This window comes from Oscarella lobularis, chromosome 8 (genome assembly GCF_947507565.1).
Source record: "Oscarella lobularis chromosome 8, ooOscLobu1.1, whole genome shotgun sequence".
Taxonomy (NCBI): Eukaryota; Metazoa; Porifera; class Homoscleromorpha; order Homosclerophorida; family Oscarellidae; genus Oscarella; species Oscarella lobularis.
Window position 1 is genome coordinate 511,007 of NC_089182.1, and position 19,711 is coordinate 530,717.

At 46.0% G+C, this 19,711-nt stretch overlaps 4 protein-coding genes across 5 annotated transcripts; all 4 read left to right on the plus strand.

The window, feature by feature from the left end:
• Positions 1 to 57: 57 nt before the first annotated feature.
• On the plus strand, positions 58 to 9,562 carry LOC136190026 (uncharacterized). 2 transcript variants are annotated; one of them, XM_065978102.1, is made up of 46 exons: positions 58 to 186; positions 249 to 318; positions 370 to 466; positions 531 to 588; positions 643 to 737; positions 791 to 875; positions 926 to 982; positions 1,032 to 1,115; positions 1,181 to 1,233; positions 1,283 to 1,343; positions 1,401 to 1,464; positions 1,520 to 1,608; positions 1,665 to 1,772; positions 1,831 to 2,004; positions 2,053 to 2,119; positions 2,171 to 2,271; positions 2,323 to 2,385; positions 2,435 to 2,482; positions 2,537 to 2,629; positions 2,678 to 2,749; positions 2,810 to 2,880; positions 2,934 to 3,203; positions 3,251 to 4,659; positions 4,713 to 4,809; positions 4,864 to 4,991; positions 5,040 to 5,095; positions 5,145 to 5,203; positions 5,259 to 5,331; positions 5,385 to 5,458; positions 5,509 to 5,932; positions 5,988 to 6,014; positions 6,062 to 6,139; positions 6,199 to 6,345; positions 6,415 to 6,570; positions 6,624 to 6,785; positions 6,846 to 6,893; positions 6,952 to 7,206; positions 7,258 to 7,395; positions 7,453 to 7,872; positions 7,925 to 8,128; positions 8,186 to 8,296; positions 8,360 to 8,527; positions 8,581 to 8,733; positions 8,793 to 8,972; positions 9,034 to 9,095; positions 9,154 to 9,562. In XM_065978102.1, the coding sequence occupies exons 1-46, from the start codon at positions 88 to 90 to the stop codon at positions 9,521 to 9,523; spliced, it is 6,978 nt and encodes a 2,325-aa protein (XP_065834174.1). In that variant the 5' UTR covers positions 58 to 87; the 3' UTR covers positions 9,524 to 9,562. The 2 variants fall into 2 exon arrangements, with proteins under 2 accessions (XP_065834174.1, XP_065834175.1); XM_065978103.1 differs by having other exon boundaries at positions 8,796 to 8,972.
• Positions 9,563 to 9,627: 65 nt separating this feature from the next.
• LOC136189872 (nephrocystin-3-like) lies at positions 9,628 to 15,976 on the plus strand. Its single transcript, XM_065977898.1, has 31 exons — positions 9,628 to 9,860; positions 10,243 to 10,947; positions 11,001 to 11,128; positions 11,321 to 11,413; positions 11,472 to 11,557; positions 11,606 to 11,692; positions 11,747 to 11,834; positions 11,897 to 11,971; positions 12,023 to 12,187; positions 12,258 to 12,361; positions 12,415 to 12,529; positions 12,583 to 12,723; positions 12,784 to 12,878; positions 12,932 to 13,034; positions 13,084 to 13,293; positions 13,342 to 13,503; positions 13,562 to 13,662; positions 13,729 to 13,845; positions 13,900 to 13,994; positions 14,055 to 14,146; positions 14,207 to 14,328; positions 14,384 to 14,462; positions 14,519 to 14,559; positions 14,616 to 14,694; positions 14,759 to 14,889; positions 14,989 to 15,108; positions 15,165 to 15,285; positions 15,336 to 15,367; positions 15,418 to 15,511; positions 15,576 to 15,701; positions 15,752 to 15,976. Exons 1-31 carry the CDS (start codon positions 9,722 to 9,724, stop codon positions 15,899 to 15,901), a joined length of 3,996 nt encoding a protein of 1,331 aa, XP_065833970.1. The 5' UTR covers positions 9,628 to 9,721; the 3' UTR covers positions 15,902 to 15,976.
• Positions 15,977 to 16,021: 45 nt separating this feature from the next.
• Positions 16,022 to 17,471, plus strand: LOC136189873 (inhibitor of growth protein 1-like). Its single transcript, XM_065977899.1, has 10 exons — positions 16,022 to 16,099; positions 16,149 to 16,220; positions 16,272 to 16,444; positions 16,576 to 16,681; positions 16,741 to 16,767; positions 16,823 to 16,925; positions 16,977 to 17,070; positions 17,123 to 17,161; positions 17,215 to 17,276; positions 17,327 to 17,471. Exons 1-10 carry the CDS (start codon positions 16,054 to 16,056, stop codon positions 17,346 to 17,348), a joined length of 744 nt encoding a protein of 247 aa, XP_065833971.1. The 5' UTR covers positions 16,022 to 16,053; the 3' UTR covers positions 17,349 to 17,471.
• Positions 17,472 to 17,536: 65 nt separating this feature from the next.
• LOC136189744 (lupus La protein homolog B-like) lies at positions 17,537 to 19,666 on the plus strand. Its single transcript, XM_065977739.1, has 14 exons — positions 17,537 to 17,695; positions 17,753 to 17,825; positions 17,884 to 17,924; positions 17,985 to 18,050; positions 18,111 to 18,212; positions 18,270 to 18,332; positions 18,388 to 18,432; positions 18,579 to 18,679; positions 18,732 to 18,767; positions 18,821 to 18,905; positions 18,962 to 19,123; positions 19,180 to 19,294; positions 19,347 to 19,463; positions 19,517 to 19,666. The coding sequence occupies exons 1-14, from the start codon at positions 17,552 to 17,554 to the stop codon at positions 19,576 to 19,578; spliced, it is 1,212 nt and encodes a 403-aa protein (XP_065833811.1). The 5' UTR covers positions 17,537 to 17,551; the 3' UTR covers positions 19,579 to 19,666.
• Positions 19,667 to 19,711: the final 45 nt, after the last annotated feature.

Here is a 19,711-nt window from a genome sequence, read left to right on the forward strand (position 1 = left end):
ACAGAGCATTTTTTAGATTGGCCTTATGATCAGCTACAGTAGCAAATGTACGGGAATTTCTCTTTGTCTGACGTCATAATTTAAGCCATGCCGGTGGAGCAGTGGCTAGAGGTCCGATCAAAAATTGAAAAGAAAGTCGTTGATCAATGGGAAGGCAGCCAAATAACGCTATCGCGAGGAATTCAAGTTAGGGGGAAATGTTTTGCTTATTGTTCAATTAGTGTTTTCATTGGTCAGCGTATTTTTAGATTCAAAACGATTTGAAGCATCCGTATCCAATCAAGTCGCTATCCGTTACAAACCCGTCCTTTGAAAAAAGTAGTCGCCGTGTCAAATATTTGATAAATGAGTAAAGTTTTCAACTTCTAGAGGGAATGTATCGCTGTTTAGCTCATTATGGATCTCAGTCGACCAATTGGTTAAGCGTGTGGCAAATAGGTCCCAAAATCAAGCAGACAAACAGCAAGTGAGCAAATTGCCATATTTTTCAGCACGTGTTTTTGACTCGCGCGGATTTCTCGCCACCAAAGACTCAAGATGAGCAGTCGTCTTGCACAGCTACTCTACATTCCAAGAAAATACCTGCCAGTAATTTTCTCTATATCTATTATGAAAATTTGCCGTTCATAATGTGTTGCCTAGGTATATGTCGGTTTTTTTGAGGATTTGTACTTGAGAGTTTATAATAGTCTGTTCAAAGAGATCTGCTCAATTGAAGTTCGCAATACTGTACTCTGGTTAGATTGAACAACAGAGGAAATTGTTCTTAAGATGAGCGTCGTTTCTGCAGCTCTGCCTATAGCGAACGATGTGACGAGTTGATAACGGGCGGAGTTGGCTTCATTTTGGCTTGGACATTCGAATTCGAGCAAAAGGTAATTGTTAGGATTTTCCCCTTGACTCAAGCGACCGAATCGCTCGCCAGGTCAAAGACGTATTTCAGCAAGGCAAAGAAATCGAACACAGCGTCGGACCTCATCAGGTTTTCACATTATTAAGTAATATGGTTATATCTAAAAAGACTTCTGTAGTGGGTAGTGCATCTTACTATCGACGAAGAGTCCCATTCGCTCGTCGCCACCGAACACGACGGCGTTCACATAATCGATTTAGCAGTGAGACAACTTCGTTTGAGATTTGAGAGGAGATCACGTGTAGAAGCGAGTTCTTGTCGCGACAGACCAAGAAGGAAGTTCAAATGCTGCGAAACAAGCATCTATTGTCTCTTACCTGGTACGTGCAGGGAACGTCGTTTTGTCTATTCAGATGCACTCGTTTGTAGTTCTGCTTTTTCTTCTCGTCTCGGCGTACTCATAACGGCGTCAAAAGACGGTGCAATCAAGGTTTTTTTCTTAGCGAAAGTTTTTGGCGTGAAAAGGTCGCAATGTAGGCTTCTTTAGGTGTGGAATAGTGCAGTTCATCGTCTTCTGCACGAATTTTCGGACCATCTCGAATCCATAACAGGTGAATCGAGAAAAGACGAGTATAGAGTTTCGCGTATAAACGTCCAAGAGAGCAGGTCTCGTTTTTCATCACACCGAGTCTCTCTTGTTTTCGTCGTCGACCGACTGCAGCATTCGAGTCTGGCGACTTGACACATATGAAGAAGTCGGCACTATAACCAAAGAGAGCGTTACCGTCTAAATATCACGACGTTTGTTTAGTATTATCGATATGATGCTCTTCACGCCATTTCGAATCTCAACCTGATCGACGAACATCACCTCTGCTACACGAGCAAAAATTCTGTCCTAGCGTGCAGCTTCAATCAAGTAAAGATATCCAATGACTAATAACGTACTCAAAAATTCAATTTTTTTCCTCCTACAGTATGAACATCTTTTCGCCGTGCTGTACTCGTCCGTTCTGAAAGTACAGCGAGTCAAGGTGCCCGGCGTAAAGAACCCGCGCATCGTCATCAGAACTCACGACGGGGCCGTCAGATTAATTTCTCCCGTGTCTGGGACGACGCTCACGACGGTCTTTCCGATAGTCAATGTCGAGGTAAGAGGTAACGGAGTTTTGTGTACTTTTTTTTGACTTCGTCTCTAGGCTTTGGAATGTGTTCAGTACGACATCAGAGACGATGTTCTTTTTGTCTTGCTTCGAGGAGGCCGAAGTAGTCCTGACATATTTTTACGCCTCGTTGTCATGGACTCGAATTTTCTAGTTTTGCTAATTGATAGCGAGACGAATCCTTGCTCGGCTATGCAGCTGTGGAATCCCGTATCGTACGACGATGTTTTTCTCTCCATCGCTCTTCTTGATACGGTAATCTTTTGCTTGATCAGTTTCTATATTTTGCACATCGATTTGGCTTAGGCACTGATGGACGGTTTTACTAACAAATGCTCATTTTTGTTCGCTGGTCACATGACAGGCATGGTGGGTTTTAGAGAACTAAGCTGGTGCAGCTTCTTGTACTGTACTTTAGATATCATTGATTTATGCTGGTATTTCAACAGCGTTCAGTCCCACCAAAGTAGAAGCACAGATTACATAATTTTCCCCCAATTCTATGTTTTTCTTTCCTGAGGCTCATCAAGGGAAGGTTGTCGAACTTCAAGGATCTTCCGTGTCTTCATCTTCAGGCATTGGCCAGTGCTTAGTTTCCATGGGATCGGATAAGGCAAGCGTAACGAACGAATAAGGAACGAGAAGGAGTGAATTAATTTAGACTATATGCATATGGAAGCTCGAGAAGCTCGGCAAGAGCGAGAAAGCCGTTTACCTAAACCAGCTGCAAAAGGCATGTTCTTTCGTCTAGTAAAAACACAAATAACGCAAGACGTATTCTAATTCAATCTAGCTGTGCTTGGAATCTTTGCCAAGACACATTGCGGTGATGAATTCGACTCTATGCATTGTAAAAGAAGACAAGTAAAAGAACATCTAAACTAGGCTTCGTACGCAACTTCTCAACTTTTCTTTAGTTCCTTGGAAATGTTTCCTCGTTTCGAGCAAGACAAGTCGGAGCAGTCGAAGCACAAGGAGCAGCACGACCAACGAGGAGGACAAGTTCTCTCGCTCTCCTGCTGCCCTACTCTGGGCCTATTTGCGACGTCCAGTTCGCAGGGAAACATTAAAGTGTGGGACTCCGATAACACTCTCGTTAGAAAGATTTCTCTCAATTCGACTCTATCCGCCGTCGGATTTTGTAACGAGCGAGGAGATTTGCTTGTCGGCTGCGATGGACATCTAAGGCAAGTGAAATCAATGAATGTATTTCTATTCTATGTTTCTCTTATAGTCTCATTTCTGTTTGCGTTTATTTACCTTCGTCTTATCTACGAAAGCTTCTCGGAATGGATTTCGACGACGACGTCAACGAGCCTCCCATTTCTTTCGATCCGGAGCTCGATTTCTGGTACGACTCGGAGAAAATTTCGACTATCAATGTCCAAGCGGAAAACCACGCCGTCCTCCAACTTCCTACCGAGAGGAAAAAGTCGCGCAAAAAGAAGGCCGAAAGCCACGCAAACATTCAAATCGTTCCCAAGCCGAAAGGATCGCCGCTAACAGTGAAACAGCGCGAATCGCTCAAAAAAATCGTCGCCGTTTCCGAAGCAAAAACGAACCGAGAGAGGATGAAAACGCCGGCCGGCCGAGCTAGAAGGGGCGGAAGAGAAGAAGAAAAAGAAGGAGAAGAAGAAGAAGAAGAGGATTTTCGAACGGCCTCAGCTGTTGCCGCCTCCGTTTCGGCGCATCGTTCTCCGTTGCCTCGAGTGAAAAGTCGTAAGCCGTCGATAAAACCGTTGCTCGTTCCCCGTTTCGGTCACATACCGAATTCGATTGTTCGTCGCATGATGGGAATGATGAAGAAGGAAAAGAAGAAAAAGGCGAAAGGTCTTCTGCGTAGCATATCGTCGCTGGTTTTGGAAAGGGAAAGAGAGGAGGCGGCAGCGGCGGCGGCGGCGGAAGCACTGGCGGACGACGAAGCGGACGAAACTAAAGAAAAAGTGCCGACAGCGCTCCAAAAAATTATCGACTTGTGGGGAAAACGAAGCCATAAAAGAGAAGAATCGAAAGCTGAGCTCGATTTGCCCTCGTTTCATTTGTCTGAAATGCCCAAGTTGCCGTCGTTTCGAGGCCTTTCAGACTTGGAAGCGAAATTGGCGGCGCTCGCGGAGAATCAGACGACGTCGATACCGCCGTCGTCGCCGCCGCCAACACCGCCGTACTCCCCGTCCGAATCGCGTTCGCTCTGGACGAACGCTCGCCGCGCTACGAGACTGAAACCGCGCATTGCGCCGTCTTTATCCTTTAAGCGACGGCTAGTGAGCAACGTTCCTCACCTCATCATTAAGCCGACTACTAGCGACGAAGAAGGCGAAAAGCCAGAGATGGAGGCGGAGGAAACAGAGGGGGAAGAAGAGGAGCAGATTGAAGATGAGGAGGCGATTGTCGGTGTGGTGGAGGAGGAGGAGGAGGAGACGGCCGTTGACGAGAATCATTCAGGGGAGATTGGGCCTGTGGAGGAGGAGGAGGAGAAGGAGGAGAGTTCTGCGAAGGTGCCGTCGGTCGAGAAGAAGGGGCGGAAGGGCACTTCAGTGCCGCCCAGATCAGGAGGTAAGATCATCTTGAAAAGAGAAAAGAAACCAAGGAAAGAGAGGACGATTGTGAAGAGAAAACGATTCGAATTTAAGCAACCAAACGAAGGTAAAAAAATCGCGTGAACAAGTTCTCTTCCAGCGTTTGATTGATGCCCACAGGAGACGAAGAGGAAGAGGAAAATTTACTTGTCGAGGAATTCTTTGCTTCGGCAGTTTCTCACTTGGAGGAAGATATTAAAACTAGCACTTTTACTGAGTAGGATGCGATCGCGTAACGTCGACTGATCATCGATGACTCAAATTTATCCAGCTCTAAAGTCCACGTTAAAAGGATGGACTTAAATCCCGTACCGCCCACTATCAGTCAGCTCATTCTGCATCTTAATAACTCGGACGCGGAAATAAGAAGGCGAGCAGCCGAAGCACTAAAACTGAAGGGTAAATAAGCAATTAGTTCATAAAGAGCAAAATGACCTTTGCGATTAGGTTCTAATAGTCATCACATCATTCTTTCTCTCGCATCCAAACTGGACGATCCAGACGTAATATAACCTATTTAATATTTAGTTTATGTATCCAACTTCTTTTCAGGGTTCGGTGCAGCGAGAAGTGTGGAGAGCACTCATGCGTCTAACGAAAATTAAAAACAGGCAAGACAGGAGCGGGCGGTTATTGCAATGTAATACGACAACATATTCTTTTCAGACGCGAGCTTTCTCGACTTTTAGCAAGGCTATATAGACGACCGACTACTATCGAGCGTGGAAGCAGTACAGAGGTATGCAGGATCGAACTATTAGATAGGCACGTCTAGAATCGTGCGACGATTAGATTGACAATGAGGTGTTAGACAAATTGGCCAAACGACGAGCGACGATTTCATCCTTCGACGCTGACGAAGACAGGTAACCATAGCGACGGAAGTGCAAACTTCCACAACCTGCTTTCCTCGCAGAATGACTGCATGGTTGCGATCCGTGTCGCCGTCGCTGCGACCGACTGATGAAAGTGACGACGAATCGAGCGACGAAAACGAAGTTTCGACCGACGACGTCGGCGATTCGGCTCGCAGCACTCCTCAGCTTTCTTCGAATCGAACGACGACGCCGCGGAATCTGAAGAAACTGCGATGCATAACGTGGCCGCAGAAAAGCGCGATACCGTTTGTCAGGGAGAGGGCTGCTTCCAAGGCTGCCGAAGAACGATCTGCTAGCTTGCAAGTGCGATTGAGACGTGGACAGCGCAAAATCGAAGAACGGCGCGCGGCCGCTGCCGGCGAGGATTCGCGTCCGGTCGTTCAGTCTCATGTTAATTTGAGCAAAGAAATTCCCAATAAGGATATCAAGACTCCATACCGAGTTAAACTACGAGAGGACGAGGTACTGCGTATTTTAGTAAACAATGAGACTCTTAGTTTGTGTACTTTTTTCTCAGGAAGAAAAACTTTTGTCTACAGAGAAGGTACATTGTTATGGTTTAGACGGAAACCATTTCGACTTGCACTCTAGGAAGGAGACGATTCTGAAAGCAACGGAACGGCTGCTGTCCCGAATTCTAGCAGAGCAGATGGCGAGACGAGCGAAGAGGTAGGAAGAAAGAAGGGCACCCATAATTCAGCCACTCGGCCAATGTTTTATATATGCAGCAGTCTTTTCACGAAATGACTAGAACGGAGTCTCTGCCATCTTTGTCTACGCGAAGGCGAACGACTTTTGTTCCGGTCGATGACGAGGTTTACAGAGGCATCACCGTCTACGGAAAGGCTTTGATAGCCAACTTAGGAGAGAGAAGAGTAATCATATTATGCTTTAGTTAATAGATAGTTTTGGTTTTCCGGTTGATGTTTTTTTTTCTGTTTTAGTTTAGTCGCTTGAATCCGTTGCCTCCGATTGCATCTTCACATATTGACAATTCTGAAATAGATTACGATGACGGAGATGGGTTTCGTCAGCAAATGAATGAGTATCGAAAGAGCGTCTTTTCAAGCATGGCAGCCAGTCTGAGGCAACTAAAACAGGTGGATTTCCCATGTACGACTTTCAATCTTCTGACCTTATCTTTCTTGCACAGTCGTTTCCCGAACTCTGTCGAGTCGAATCCCTGCCAGATATGTCTCGCAAAACATCGTTCAAAGACGAAGCAAGAATATTTCCTCAAGGTCTAGGCGTTGTCGGAAAAACGGCTCTGTTCAGTTACAAAAAGTTGCAGAAGTTATTGGAGAAGAAAGGCGAGGTTAAATAATGCAATACCAATGCAGTCACGTTAAATTAAACCCTCTTTTCATCTTTCTAGTCTATGATTGGTTCTCCTATCATAATTCCAAATGACGAGACAAAAGAGGTGAGAGGGTCAGTTAATTAAAGGGTCTTTTAAGTAATTATCGCATTCTATTGTGCAGATTGTTGACACCGAAGATGTTGCCTTGGCTTCCGCTCTAGACGGTGATGGTGGAACTAGTCAAGAAGAACTTCCTGGCCGCGATTTCACAGTGAAGAAAGTGAAATTGCAGTTTCCGTCGCCGTCTCCGAAACTGCGAGTGTCTCCACCGAGTCAGAGACAGCGAACGTCGCCACCTAGTCGCGGTGGAAAACGGGAAAGCGGGAGCCAGAGACGAGTATCCGTTTACCATCATCGCAAGACGAGCTCCGCCGAGGTGAGTACGCTCTGCGATCACGCACGGTCGGCTCTGTACGTCGTTTTGCAGCCCTCTTACATCGGTAATTTGTCGCCTTCCGACGAGGATTTTTCTCAGCCCGTCGTTGCTCATGGGCAGCACTATCGTTATCCGAGGTTTAGCATCACAGGAGAACGATTCTCTGTAGACCTAACGAACACCAATAACGTTAGACGGGCTGAAGCACAATGTTTTCGTTTGTTATTCCGCGTTTTTTTGGTCTAGATCTTCGGTAGAGTTTTAGACAAGACTGGTCGCCCGTTACCTGCTATTGCATCAGGACAGGAAGCCCTTTTCGAAGAAGATGACACACTTGATTATTCTACTACAGATGCTTCTACCGCTGCTGCTGCGGATTCTTTAGCCACTACAGATTTAAACTCGACTGAAGCTCGTTTTGAAGCAATTGACGACGATAAAACGATTGAGTTTTATCATTCTCGGAAGAGTGACGCTTTGAGTCACTTAACCCTTGGCACATCAAAACCGAGACGATCGCTTCCAGTGGACTCCGAGATAAAAGAAACATACGCGAGGGAAGACGTTCGTCGCAGAAAGTTCTCTACAAATGCCGGGTCGGTGAATAAGCGAAGAGACTACAGAAGCAACCTTGGAGCGCTTGGAACACTTGAGACACTTGCCGAGGTGCCGTCGGAACGCATGTTTGCTGTTTTGTATTGCACCTGTTTAGTTTCAGAATTCGTCCAATTACACCCTCGTCGAGACTGCCAATACCAGTGATCTACCGGCTCTTGGCGACTATTCGCGTGGCGTGGCGTTAGAGACGTCAACACCAGGTCGGGAATGCGACGATAATAGGGAAACCAACAAGAAAAAGAAATCCAATTTGATTGTCGACTTGAGACGCGGTTCTGCGCGATTCGTGACAGCCACAGAAGCGGTAAATGAACAGTACGGTATACATGCTAACCTAGCTATTTCTTTTCGATACGTCTAGACACGCGCTGCTTTTCCATCGCCGGCTGAATTTTCTGTAGATCCGTCCGCAGCGAGAAAATTAGCTATTGGTCATGAGGATGCGACGAGAACAAGTTCTGCGCCATCAAAGGCATTTGACTACATCTTTGGACGAAACTGGGCGAAACAATTTTATTCTCTTTTTTTTTTGTAGCCCGATCGCCAAGAAGTCTATTATCAGTATCAGCAGTCCCAGCACGTAGCAGAGTCGCTTCCCACAACGGCTTTCGATTTCTCGCGACTGGCCGGTGGCGTGCGGAAAGAAGAATGGCTTTCGGACAGCGAGAGGCCTTCCGAAGGCAAACTGGGACGACCGAAACGAGTATGGAAGTATATATAGAACCCCTCTGTTCTAATTAATGACTGCAACTTTAGCCATTGAAACCTCGTTTGAAACTGGTAAAGCAGACCCTTTGTCCACCTCCTCTTCACACCTTTTTGCAATATTCGGACATTGAATCAAATCGTCGATTTTATCATACCGTCTACGGAATGCGACTCTCTCACGGGGCGGACGAATTGACGAAGGTATAGCACGCCTTTTATAGTCCCCGTTATAGTGCGTCTTTTTGCATTGTCCGGTACAGCAGCGATCGTGTACTACTCGTCCTCTAACTGGCGCAACGATCACTGACGGACTAATGGCTGTCCCGAATACGCCGGCCGCGCGTTTTGAACGCGAGTCGCAGTTCAACTACGCTCTGCGCAATTGTGTGTACGGCGAGCGAATCTTTCGCGACGTCACGACATGCTCGGCGCCTAAAAGCGTAAGCTAGAGGGGAGACTGGGTCAAATCTCCGCAGCTAAAGCTTTCTCTTCTTCGTGTAGCAACTTGTCCGTCAAAGGGTGGAACCGCTGCCTGCTATGCTAACTTTTCACACACATTCTAGGTATCACTGTGCAATTGAGTATATAATAATTATTGTAATGGCATCTTTTCTTTTGCAGGCAAAAGGGAGTGACAGATTACGGTATTCTTCGTCTGGAGTGGTTCGCTAAATCGAGCTGGAACTCGGCGGGCGATAGCGTCAAGAATCAACTCGATGCGGAGAGAAGGAAGCAAATAAGAACGAAATACGCTGAAACCTTTCTACGTCTTTACATTCAATCACTGCACCGAAGGCGGGGTAGGGCAAGGCGACTTCTCGAAGACTACTTTGTGCTCCACGACTTTCCCGAACTGGTGATAAAGAATGGACGTTCGGTGAATCGGGGTATCAATCCGATAGGAAAGGTGATAGGAAAGCGCAGCCGATTTAGGAAAATGTCTAGCGCATCAAGTCGTCGCCGTCGAAAGTTTGCAACAACTGCACTATGACGACGTTCAATTAATATATTGCTTGAAAAAATCAAATAAAAAAACGTGACGTAAATAACAGCAGATACGGGACACGATTACGTTCTTATACTGGAACTCGATGGAACACCTCTTTTCTGAAGGTCGCAGAGAGCTCACTCGAGAACGGTGATTCGAACGGTTTCGACGCAAAATCGAAGCGCAAACTCTCCTCCCACGATGGGAACGGGAAGCTCGTTGGCGACGAGCGTCTCGCCGACGTCGCAATCGTCGCTCGACGGCGAAAACGGACACATGATCGAAGTGAACGGCCAAATCGAACGCATACCAATCGAAATGGGACCGAATCGATATCCGCGTAAGAACACAAAAGCCGAAGTCGTCGGAAAATGTAGTTTGGTACCACCACGCCCACATAAGAGGGGGACAAAGTACACTGTAGTACTGTAGTTTTTATTCAGTCGTAGCTGAGTAGACGGCTCGAATACAGCGGATAGCGATTGATCACGTGTAACTAAATTTCTCTGATTGATGCTTTTGCTAACGTGCGATAGTATACGATTGTAGACCTTAGGACAATCGGGAGAATTTTTTTTACGTGAGACCGGATCCGGCTAAAAATACGGGAAGTCGATCTACGTTCGCATGTACACGCACCTGGACCTGATGCATGAGGATGCATGATGGCTTGCGGACGTCTCTCCTCCCTCCCGTCAGAATGTTTCTCTCTCTATTTTTAGCGACATCCGTCCGGTCGATGGGCACGTCGTTCGGCCGACGTCGTCGCCAGCAGCCGCCGCAGCCGCAGCAACGACAACTCGGCCAACAGGCGCCGCGTCGCGGATCTCGTTCCATGAACGGCACGACGGCCATCGCGCTCGACGTCAACAGACGTTTTCTCAGCGAATTGAACGCGGCGACTCGACGCAGCAAGGAAGTCGACGAGTTGAAATTTCAAGTCGATCGTCTGACGACGGAGAACAGTCGTCTTCGCAGCGAACTGAAAATGCAGAAGAGCACGTGCGCGAAATTGATACAGGAACGAAACGGATTCGGCGAGCGAGCGGCGCTCGTCGAAAAGGATAAGGACAAAATGCAGAACATGTTTAAGATGTATCGCGAGAGCAAGGAGAAGGAAGTGCAGGATTTGTTGAGAGCGAAGCGCGAGCTCGAGGAGCGACTCGCGAAACTCGGCGGCGTCGTCGGCGAGGAAATGGCGCCGGCGACGTCGCCGCAGCGCGAGAGCACGAGCGATTTGTTTAGCAATCCCGGTCAGTTGCCCGGCGAATGGTGGCTCGGGCACTTTGACGGATTCGAGATGATGGGCGGGAGCGGAGCGACGGGCGGCGGCGGAGGAATCCAGTCGGCGTTTTCGACGGGACGGGGTCCCGAGTTGGCGAGAGCGTTTACGGACGTCGACGGGCCGTTTACGAATGTGAGCAAAAGTGAGTTGGTTAGCGAATGGGGGGTCCTTTGTTGTTATGTTTTTTTTTTTAAGTTGATTGGAGTGTGGCTGCTTTGTCTGTTGCGAGACTGCAGTTGAATTGGGGTGTCGGTAGCGTCGTCTTGTCGGTGTACGTTTCGGCGACGCCTGATATGCATGAAGAGGCAGAGGCATTTTGTCAGGTGAGAGAAGAGCTAAGTCGTATGTAGCTCAAGTCGGCGGGCTAAACGCTAGGCTTTTATTTTCGCAAAAGGTGCAACGTCCTAGTCACCTTTGTAAAGGGTAGGCTTATACTTACTAGATAAGGCTTGATTTTTTTCGCTAGGGTACTGGTACTATACATAATTGTAATTGTACTCATTTTGTGTTTTAAGTTGGCAAGAAAATTTACGTCAACTTGCGAAGACTCGAATCGGTTTTTCTACTGCTGTTACCTTCCCTTTGAGATGAATAAATCGACTTCGGGGGTGAGTCTCTTCTAAGGATTCCCAAACGATGCTGTAATGATGATGATGCTGTTTTCAGCACGTTGAGAAATATCGATCCGTTGTCCGACGAGAAGTAGAAAGATCAGCGGTGTTTGTAGCCTTTCTCGGCTTGCTCAATACAAAGTAAATCGAGATTCGATTGAGATTAGCGCGTAATCTTACGAAATTTAGATTCACTAAAGACGAAGTCGAGTTGGGTTACCTGAACAATCCGAGAGTCAGACCAACACTTGTTTGCTTCAAGGAAACCGAGTCTAGGTAAAAGCCCAGCGCTGTTGTCAAATTGACGCCTATTCACTCTGCTATTTGCAGTTTGGGATTAAAGAAGAAAGGCAATTCGCCCGGAAAATCCCTCGTCGTCTCGTTGAAGCGAAAAATCAGCGCATCAGGAAAAACTAATGTTCGAAAAAACTGGGAGACGTTCTCCTATCTAGTAGAAGTCGGATCTGAACTGCCGTTTAGGTTTTGGAAGCCACGCATAGTGTCAAAGGAACGGCGGAAAAGGCGTTCGAAGAATTTGAGAAAATTTTCACTCAGGTGAATTGAATTCTCGCCGGGTTTTCTCCTTGAAATATTTCGTCTTTTTAGGAGTTGAGCGACTGCGAAGAAACGGATAGAGTCTTTAGTTCGTACTGCAACGACGAAGACGCAGAAATTCCCCTAAGCGTATGCCACGACCGAAGCGACGAAATAGAACAGGCCGAGATTCTCTTTCAAGCGATTTCCGCCGTGGGAACGTTCGGATTAGAAAAGGTCAAGAGACCTTTTGATCTCGTGGCGACGATTAGTTAATTAATAATTAATCGACGTTTGTTCAATTCAGTATTTCGAGCATTTGGATGAACACGTATCGGGCTCCGGTCCACTTCCTCCTCTTCTCGTCCTCGGCGATTCGGGATCGGGAAAAACGCACCTCTTGGCGAAATGGTGAAGTAGTAATCAGTTACAACACGTTCATCATCTTTTTTTTTTCTTTTTAGGGTTGAACGGTTGAAAGAAAAGTCGCCTGGCCTGCTCGTGCTCACTCACTTCGTCGGATCTCCTCGCTCTTGCAGCGCCGATCCCGTTCTGATGATGAGACGTCTCACTGCTTCGGTACGTTTGCTCTAGAAGGATGGATCGTCAACTTCTTCTATCCTCCCTTCTAGATGATGAGACTGAACGGGGTTTTCTTACCTCTCTCCTGCGACTCTTCCCGAATTGAATCCGATTTTCCTCGTTGGCTCGACAGGTGTTCGCGTCGCGACGGCGGCGTCATACTCGTTCTGGATTCCATTGAAAAATTTGAGGTAAAAAAGAAAACGAGAACGCGAACGCGAAAAGAATTGACGAATCGCTTTTGTTCACAGAACGTTGACCAGCACTTGAATTGGCTTCTCGATCCCTTACCCGTCGACGCACGCGTCGTCGTGTCGTCGAACGAAAAGTGCCTAGACGCGTGGCGGTATAAAAGAACTCGTATTCGTTTCCTTCTCCATTTCGCCGTCCCTTTTTCAGGTCGTGGCCCAATTTGAGCATGCACCCACTTAGTATAAAAGACGGAAAATCTCTTCTTCGGCAGAGCCTAGGAAACACGAAAAATTTGGTCACAACAGAACAGGTACTCATCTTAGAATATTTCTTTGCATCGTTCTCCTATTCCGTATCAGGAGACCAAGTTGGTTTCCAGCGGCAAGGGAAGTCAGAATCCCTTGTACCTCGTACTGGCTGCCAAGCACTTGGCCAGCGACAGCACAGCCACGACGCTAGCACAGCGAATCGACTCGTGTTTAAAGTGTAGACGTACCCAGGACCTCGTAGGATTGATCCTAGGCAGGATCGAGGCGGAATTCGAAGAGTCGAGTAACTGCGTAAAGAAGGTAGAGAGAATACGTGCGGGGTGCGATTTATATCGGCGAATTTCTTAGATACTGAGTTTGGTTGCCTGCTCTCGAAACGGATTGTCGGCGTCGGAAATTCTTCGCGTCTTTCCCATGCCCTTGACCGCGTGGTCGCCTTTGTATTTTACTCTAATCGATCGACACGTCGTGCGAGACGTGGCCGGCTTGATCGTGCCGACCAGCGACGAAGTATAGCGCTCACAGAATATACCCAATCATTTTGGAGGAATTGGATTTGATTTTTTAGGTAAAGCAAGCCATCACCGAAAGATACTTGAATTCGCCTGAGAGCCGAACTGAAGCGTTTACCAAGGCATGCAAATTTTTCGAGCAGAAATTGATGTCGAAGTGAGTGCACAAAGGGGGAGGAGAGCTTGATATGATAATATATCAAACTGGCGTGTTTTCCTATAGCACTGTGACGAATCGCGTTGCGGACGAGCTCCCGTGTTTGTTGTTGGACGCGGAGCAGAAAAAACGTCTTGAAGAGTGCCTACTTAATCCTTTCATATTTCTTCGGCTCTATAGACGGTATCAGACTTTCACTGTGTGCGTGCGTGCGACGTACGTTCTATTGATTTATAGGGGACGTAGCACCGAGTTGATGCGGTGTTGGTCAGCTATTGGATCAGATCAGATGGCGCAGCAGTATTGCGACGCCGTGAAGCGGTTGCACGACGGTAAGGCAGGCGGCGGTCTCGCATGTTGGATCGCTGTCATATCGAACGTGCTTTATTTAGAGAGTCGTGACGACGTTGATCAATTGAACAAAGTCGCCTGTTTGTACGAAAACGTCGGAAGATTTCTAAAAGATTTGGGTTTGCTTAGTCAGGTGAGGGAGGGACTTGGCGCGCTTCTACGGTTCTGTTTCGATATGAGATATTTCTTTTAGGCGGTTACTCCCCTGCAGAGGTCTCTCGACGTGCGAGAACAGGTTTTGGATCCGGACCATCCGTGCGTAGCTCAATCGCTCTATCATCTCGGAAATCTCTACACTCAGTGGGGAAAATACGGGTAAGGAGTATTTTGAACAGTTTTACGGATGCGTGATGTGAAAAATGACCTTCAGGAGTGCAGAGGAGCTCTATCAGCAAGCTATGGAAATTACGGAGATGGCTTATGGTCCAGAAACTGTGCAGATGGCTCGGGTAAGTTTAGTTCAGTGTGTGCACAATCAAGTGCGACTCGTTCTTTTGTTCTACAGCATCTCGAGGCACTTGCCATTCTTCACAAGAAACAAGATCGGTAAAATCTAAACGAAAAAAAACTCTATATTCTAAACCGAATTCTTTCTGTCTTAGAAACGAAACGGCCGATTCTCTTCATAGACGAGCGTTGGCCATACAGCACAAGCATCTCGCACAACCGTTCTTAAAAGACGTGAGTACCAATCAATTCTTTTCGGTCCAACCCGTGACGTTAATTTTTTTTGTTTCTTTCTCAGCCTGCGCTGAAGCAGAGGATTCACCGACGCGCTCTGCGATTGGAAGAATTGGCCATGGGACCCGATTCTCCCGGCTTAGCTCGCTCCCTAAACGAACTCGCCGTCTTCTACTACCTCCAAGACAATCACGAGTAAGTTGATTTACTGCAGACGTGTCTTTTTGCATGCAATGACGTTTTAATTAACGCCAGTACAAGAGTGCGTAGTTGCCTGATTTATGCTGTCGGTAGGGCGGCGGAGAAAATGTTCATACGAGCGCTAGAAATGAGGGAATCGGTTCTAAGCAAGGATCATCCCGACGTCGCTCAGTCTCTTAATAATTTAGCGTCACTTTACAATGATCAGGGCAGGTGGGATGCGATACTAGACGAGTAGTCTCTTGGCGCACTCAATTCGGTTCTTTTAGACTTGTCGAGGCGGCGCCTCTCTACGAGAAGGCTCTCGCTATTCGTTCGAAAGTCTTTCCGCCTGAGCATCCTTGCGTTGCGACGACTGTCAATCAATTGGCAATACTGTATCGAAAACAGGTAATTAGTTATAGTTACCGTTCTGATTTATTTTGAATTTTGCCGAGTAGAACGAGTTCAGTAAGGCCGAACCTCTTTACAAGTATGCACATCTGGTGTTTTTTGATTAAATATATGAAGTTTTGATTTAAGGCAGGCTCTGGAGATTCGGGAAAAGTCGCTGGGAGAAAGTCATCCTAGCGTTGCGACTGCTCTCAACAATTTAGCCGTTCTCTATTGCAAAATGGTATAGACCCGTACACCCGCGAAAAAAATTCGTTCAGACGCGCTAAATTTTTACTTGGACGTAGCAAAATTATGCCGCCGCCGAGCCTCTCTATCAGCGAGCCTTGAGAATTTTTGACGAGAGCTTAGGACCCACTCATCCGAGGGTAGCGGAAACGCTGAGAAATTTGGCCGTCCTTCAATACGACAAGGCACGTTGTAAGATCTCTAGAGCTAATTGTTTAATTGTTTCGACGATTAGGGTGAATTGGAGTCGGCCGCTTTGCTTTACAAACGTTGCACAGATTTGAAAGAGTTTGATTTGACTATGACGAAGCCGCTCATTTCCGTCTCGCGAGCACCGTCGGAGTACGGAAAATTGGACTGGGCGGGTGATACAGAAACCGTTTAGAATAATTTTAATAACGATACGAATTTTTTTCCAGGCATGTATAGAAATTTTTGAAAGGTCTCATTTTTTTCGGTAGCTGCGTGCCTCGTGCCACACCCACTCACTCCGGCACTCACTGACCGCAACTAACGCACGTTCTCCGAACCGTCCCCATGTCTCTCCAAGCGTCGCAAACCTACTTGGAACGCTATCTCGAGAGTAAGCCACTCTGATCGGTCGCGCTCCTTTCAAAGCTCTTCTCTACCAGCCGTGGAGAATCTCGCCGACGATCTCCAACGTCTTATGTCGCTCATGCTCGAACTCGACGCGAAGACGCAAGGCAAGCGCTCTCGATCGCGTTCAACAGTCGAGAGACCATCTCGCGTTTTAGCCCAACTCCGGCAACTTCGTCCGCAGTTCCAGACGTACGTGAAAAGCTTTTCCGACGACGGAGAAGGAGACGCCGATCGACGATCGCTCTACAAGGACGTTCTGCAGGGAATTCTTCGTTGTCGCGAGTTCGGCGACGAGAAGATTCAGTATTCGTCGCAAATGCAAGAATTGGTACGGCGTTTATCCCGGGGGGGGGAGCGTTGCGAATCGGGAAAAAATGTTTTGTTTGTTCCGATTCTAAATTTTCAAACTTTTGCAATTCTATATTTTGTTTCATTTTATTGCGAGTTGTTTTTCTTTAGGTGGAGAGCCACAGTAGGCAGTTGGAAGAAGATTTGAATGCTTTGGAGCGTGCACGAATGGAGGAAAATATGCCACCTTTAACGGGAGAAATTCAGAGAAATTTTGGTAGGAAATCTATAAATCTTTATGGTGTAAACAGCTGTTAGAGCGTCTTTTTTGTTTAGTTGGGGAGAATGAAAAATCAAAACGATGTCGGTGTTCTATTTTATTAGTCAAAATCTAATTAAATCGACAACAATTTTTTAGTGCCTCGGAAAAGAACGAATTTGTATAACATGAAAGAAAAGGATCTCATTGACGATTATTCAAAGGATCGAGACAAGCCAAAGAAAAAAATTAAAAAGACAAAGTAAGTCAAAAAATGATTCTGGTGTTTTCTTTTACATGTCTCGACTTGTAGTAGAGGAGCCAGGAATAAATCTCGACCTGACGATTCTCCTATACACGAAGCGGCTGTTGATCCAAATGAGCCAACGTATTGCCTATGCGATCAGGTGACCTAAACTGCATTTATCTATTTAATGCCATCAATGTTCTTGTACCTAGGTGTCTTTTGGAGAAATGATTGGATGTGATAACGAAAATGTTAGTTTCTTCTCTCAGGAATTATTGTTTCATTTACACTGTACTTCTCTTAGTGTTCCATTGAATGGTTTCATTTTTCCTGCGTCGGACTTTCGTCAAAGCCAAAAGGAAAATGGTACTTATAGGAATAAGGTTTTTGTTTTATTATTTATCTGGTTTTGTTAGGTATTGCCCTTCCTGTCGATGAACAGAAGTTCAGCAAGAGAGAGAAGAGAGAGAGAAAAAAATGAATTGTCGTCATAAGTCATGTACAAGTGTCTACATTTATTGGAATAGATAGTCATTATAATGCTAGTACATACAGTACATACACCTATTTCCCGATTTCGTACACGTGCACTGCCAGGACACGTGGTAGCCACAGCGCGCGTTACAAGAGACTTGACGAAGATGTCCGACGAAGAAAAGCCGGTCGACGTTAAAACGGAGTCTGCAGATGCCAAAGAGGAGGTCAAAGACGACTCGGTGACGTCGGACGAGACTTCGGAGAAGAAACCGAACGATTTGGAGCGAAGAATAATTCGTCAGATCGAGGTACGAGCGAGCGCCTATTCAAAACGAACCGATAGTTCGTCTTCGGCGTTTTTCTAGTACTACTTCGGCGATCACAATCTGTCGAGAGACAGGTTTCTGCAGGACATCGTCGGAATTCACTACGAAAACTGTAATACGGGATTGCAGGCGACAGCAAGGGCCTACACGATATTTTTACTCTGTTTTAGGGGTTTCTCTTGAAACGATGATCAAATTCAAGCGACTAGCAGTAATTTCATTAATTAATTATTTAATTAATTAAATTTTAATTGATTGATTGATTTCTCAGGCGCTTACGACTGACTATGAAATGATCGTTGCAGCTCTTAAAAAATCAAAGAAACAAATCGTTGAGGTAGAGTTGAAACAGTGTTTTCTCATCTTACGTGGGATTTGATTTCTTTCATTAATTAAGGTGAGCAAAGACGGGCTGAGCATTCGACGCTCGCCCAATCATCCTGTTCCGGAAATGACAACGGATCGGAAGCTGGAATCGCGCGCAAAAACTCTCATAGTGGCAAGTGTCTGACTCGTTTGGCATCATTTACCGAAAACAAATTGGATTTTATTTCAGAAAGGGTTTCCCGCCGATCTTGCACTTCCCTCCTTAGAGTCGTTCTTCGACAAGCACGGAGAGGTGCTGTACCAATGTTCTCTGAGTGCGTGATTTTTTAACTAGATAGATTTTTTAGGTTGTTTATATTTACATGAGGCGAGATGAAGAGAAGGAGTTTAAGGTAAAAATGACTCTTATTTATATGTAGTCACAAGAGACGCTTAGAAGGTTCACAGGCCATCGTCCTTTGAACTCTCCTTAGCAACGGGGAGGGAGGGAGGGGTCCTGTCGTCATGTTACCAGTTGAAGTGTGAAATTGTCATTTAGGGTTCCGTTTTTGTGGAATTTGTTAGTCAGGAGAAAGCTAAGCTGTTTTACGAGGCGGATGTTCAATACGACGAGGATCACAAGCTTTTTAAGATGATGAAGTAGGTTGCTTTTGCTACTATTCCATTTGTAGTATTTTTGCGACTTCCTTAGATATGATTATTTTGAACAGAAGAGGAAGGAAAAGAAGTAAGAACGAAACTGGGAAGACATGCTGTATGCAAGTCAAGACGTTTTCTTAGACAAAAGCCAGACGACGAAACGGCAAAAAGCCAAGAAGGCTTGGGCAAGGCTGAAGCAGAAGATGCTGAAGCAAAATCAAAAGAGGTCTTAGATGTAGACGATCGTGAATGACATGTCTTCATAATTTAAATATATTTTAGGAAGAAAAAGAAGTTATTGAAATCGTGTCGGGATCTGTTCTTCATTTTGAAATTGACAGCAAAAAGGGATTATCGTTTCAAGTTTTGAAAGAGAAATTTTCTGAAAGCGGTGAAAAGGCCTGTTTTGTCGATTTGGACAGTGGCGCGGACGGGACAGTGACGGTATAAATAAAAAGTCACGGCAGCACATAAAAAATTGAATATTTTACGCATAATAGGGATACGTAAGATTTCAAGAGGAGGGTTCAGCAAAGAGAGCGATGGACGCTTTACTAGCGAAGGAAGAAAAATTCACAATTATGGACGCCGAAACGAGACTTAGGCTACTGGAAGGTAATAGGAGTTCTTCTTAATTAATAACTAATCAGTGTGCGTATATTTGCAGATGACGAGGAGAAAGAGTATTGGGAAAAGTTTCAGAAGTCGCAGTCAAAAAGCGAAAAGGGACGAGGAGTGCGAGGAGGACGAGGAGGACGAGGAGGAGGAAGAGGAATGCGCAGAGGTTGTCAAGACGCTATACAAGGAATTTAGTCAACTAAGTCTGGATTTGTTTAGGACGGAAAAGAGGAGGCAGCGGGTATCAAGGATCAAGAAAGAAGAGAGTGAAGGAGAATTAACTAAAATTGGCAGCTGGATTCTTGAAGTTTGAATGTTCTGATTACTGTGTCACTAGGTTTGATAATCATAAGTGGACTTTTTTTCTAATTGTTCTCCAAGCGTACAGGCGCAACTAGTTGAACGACAGCCCTT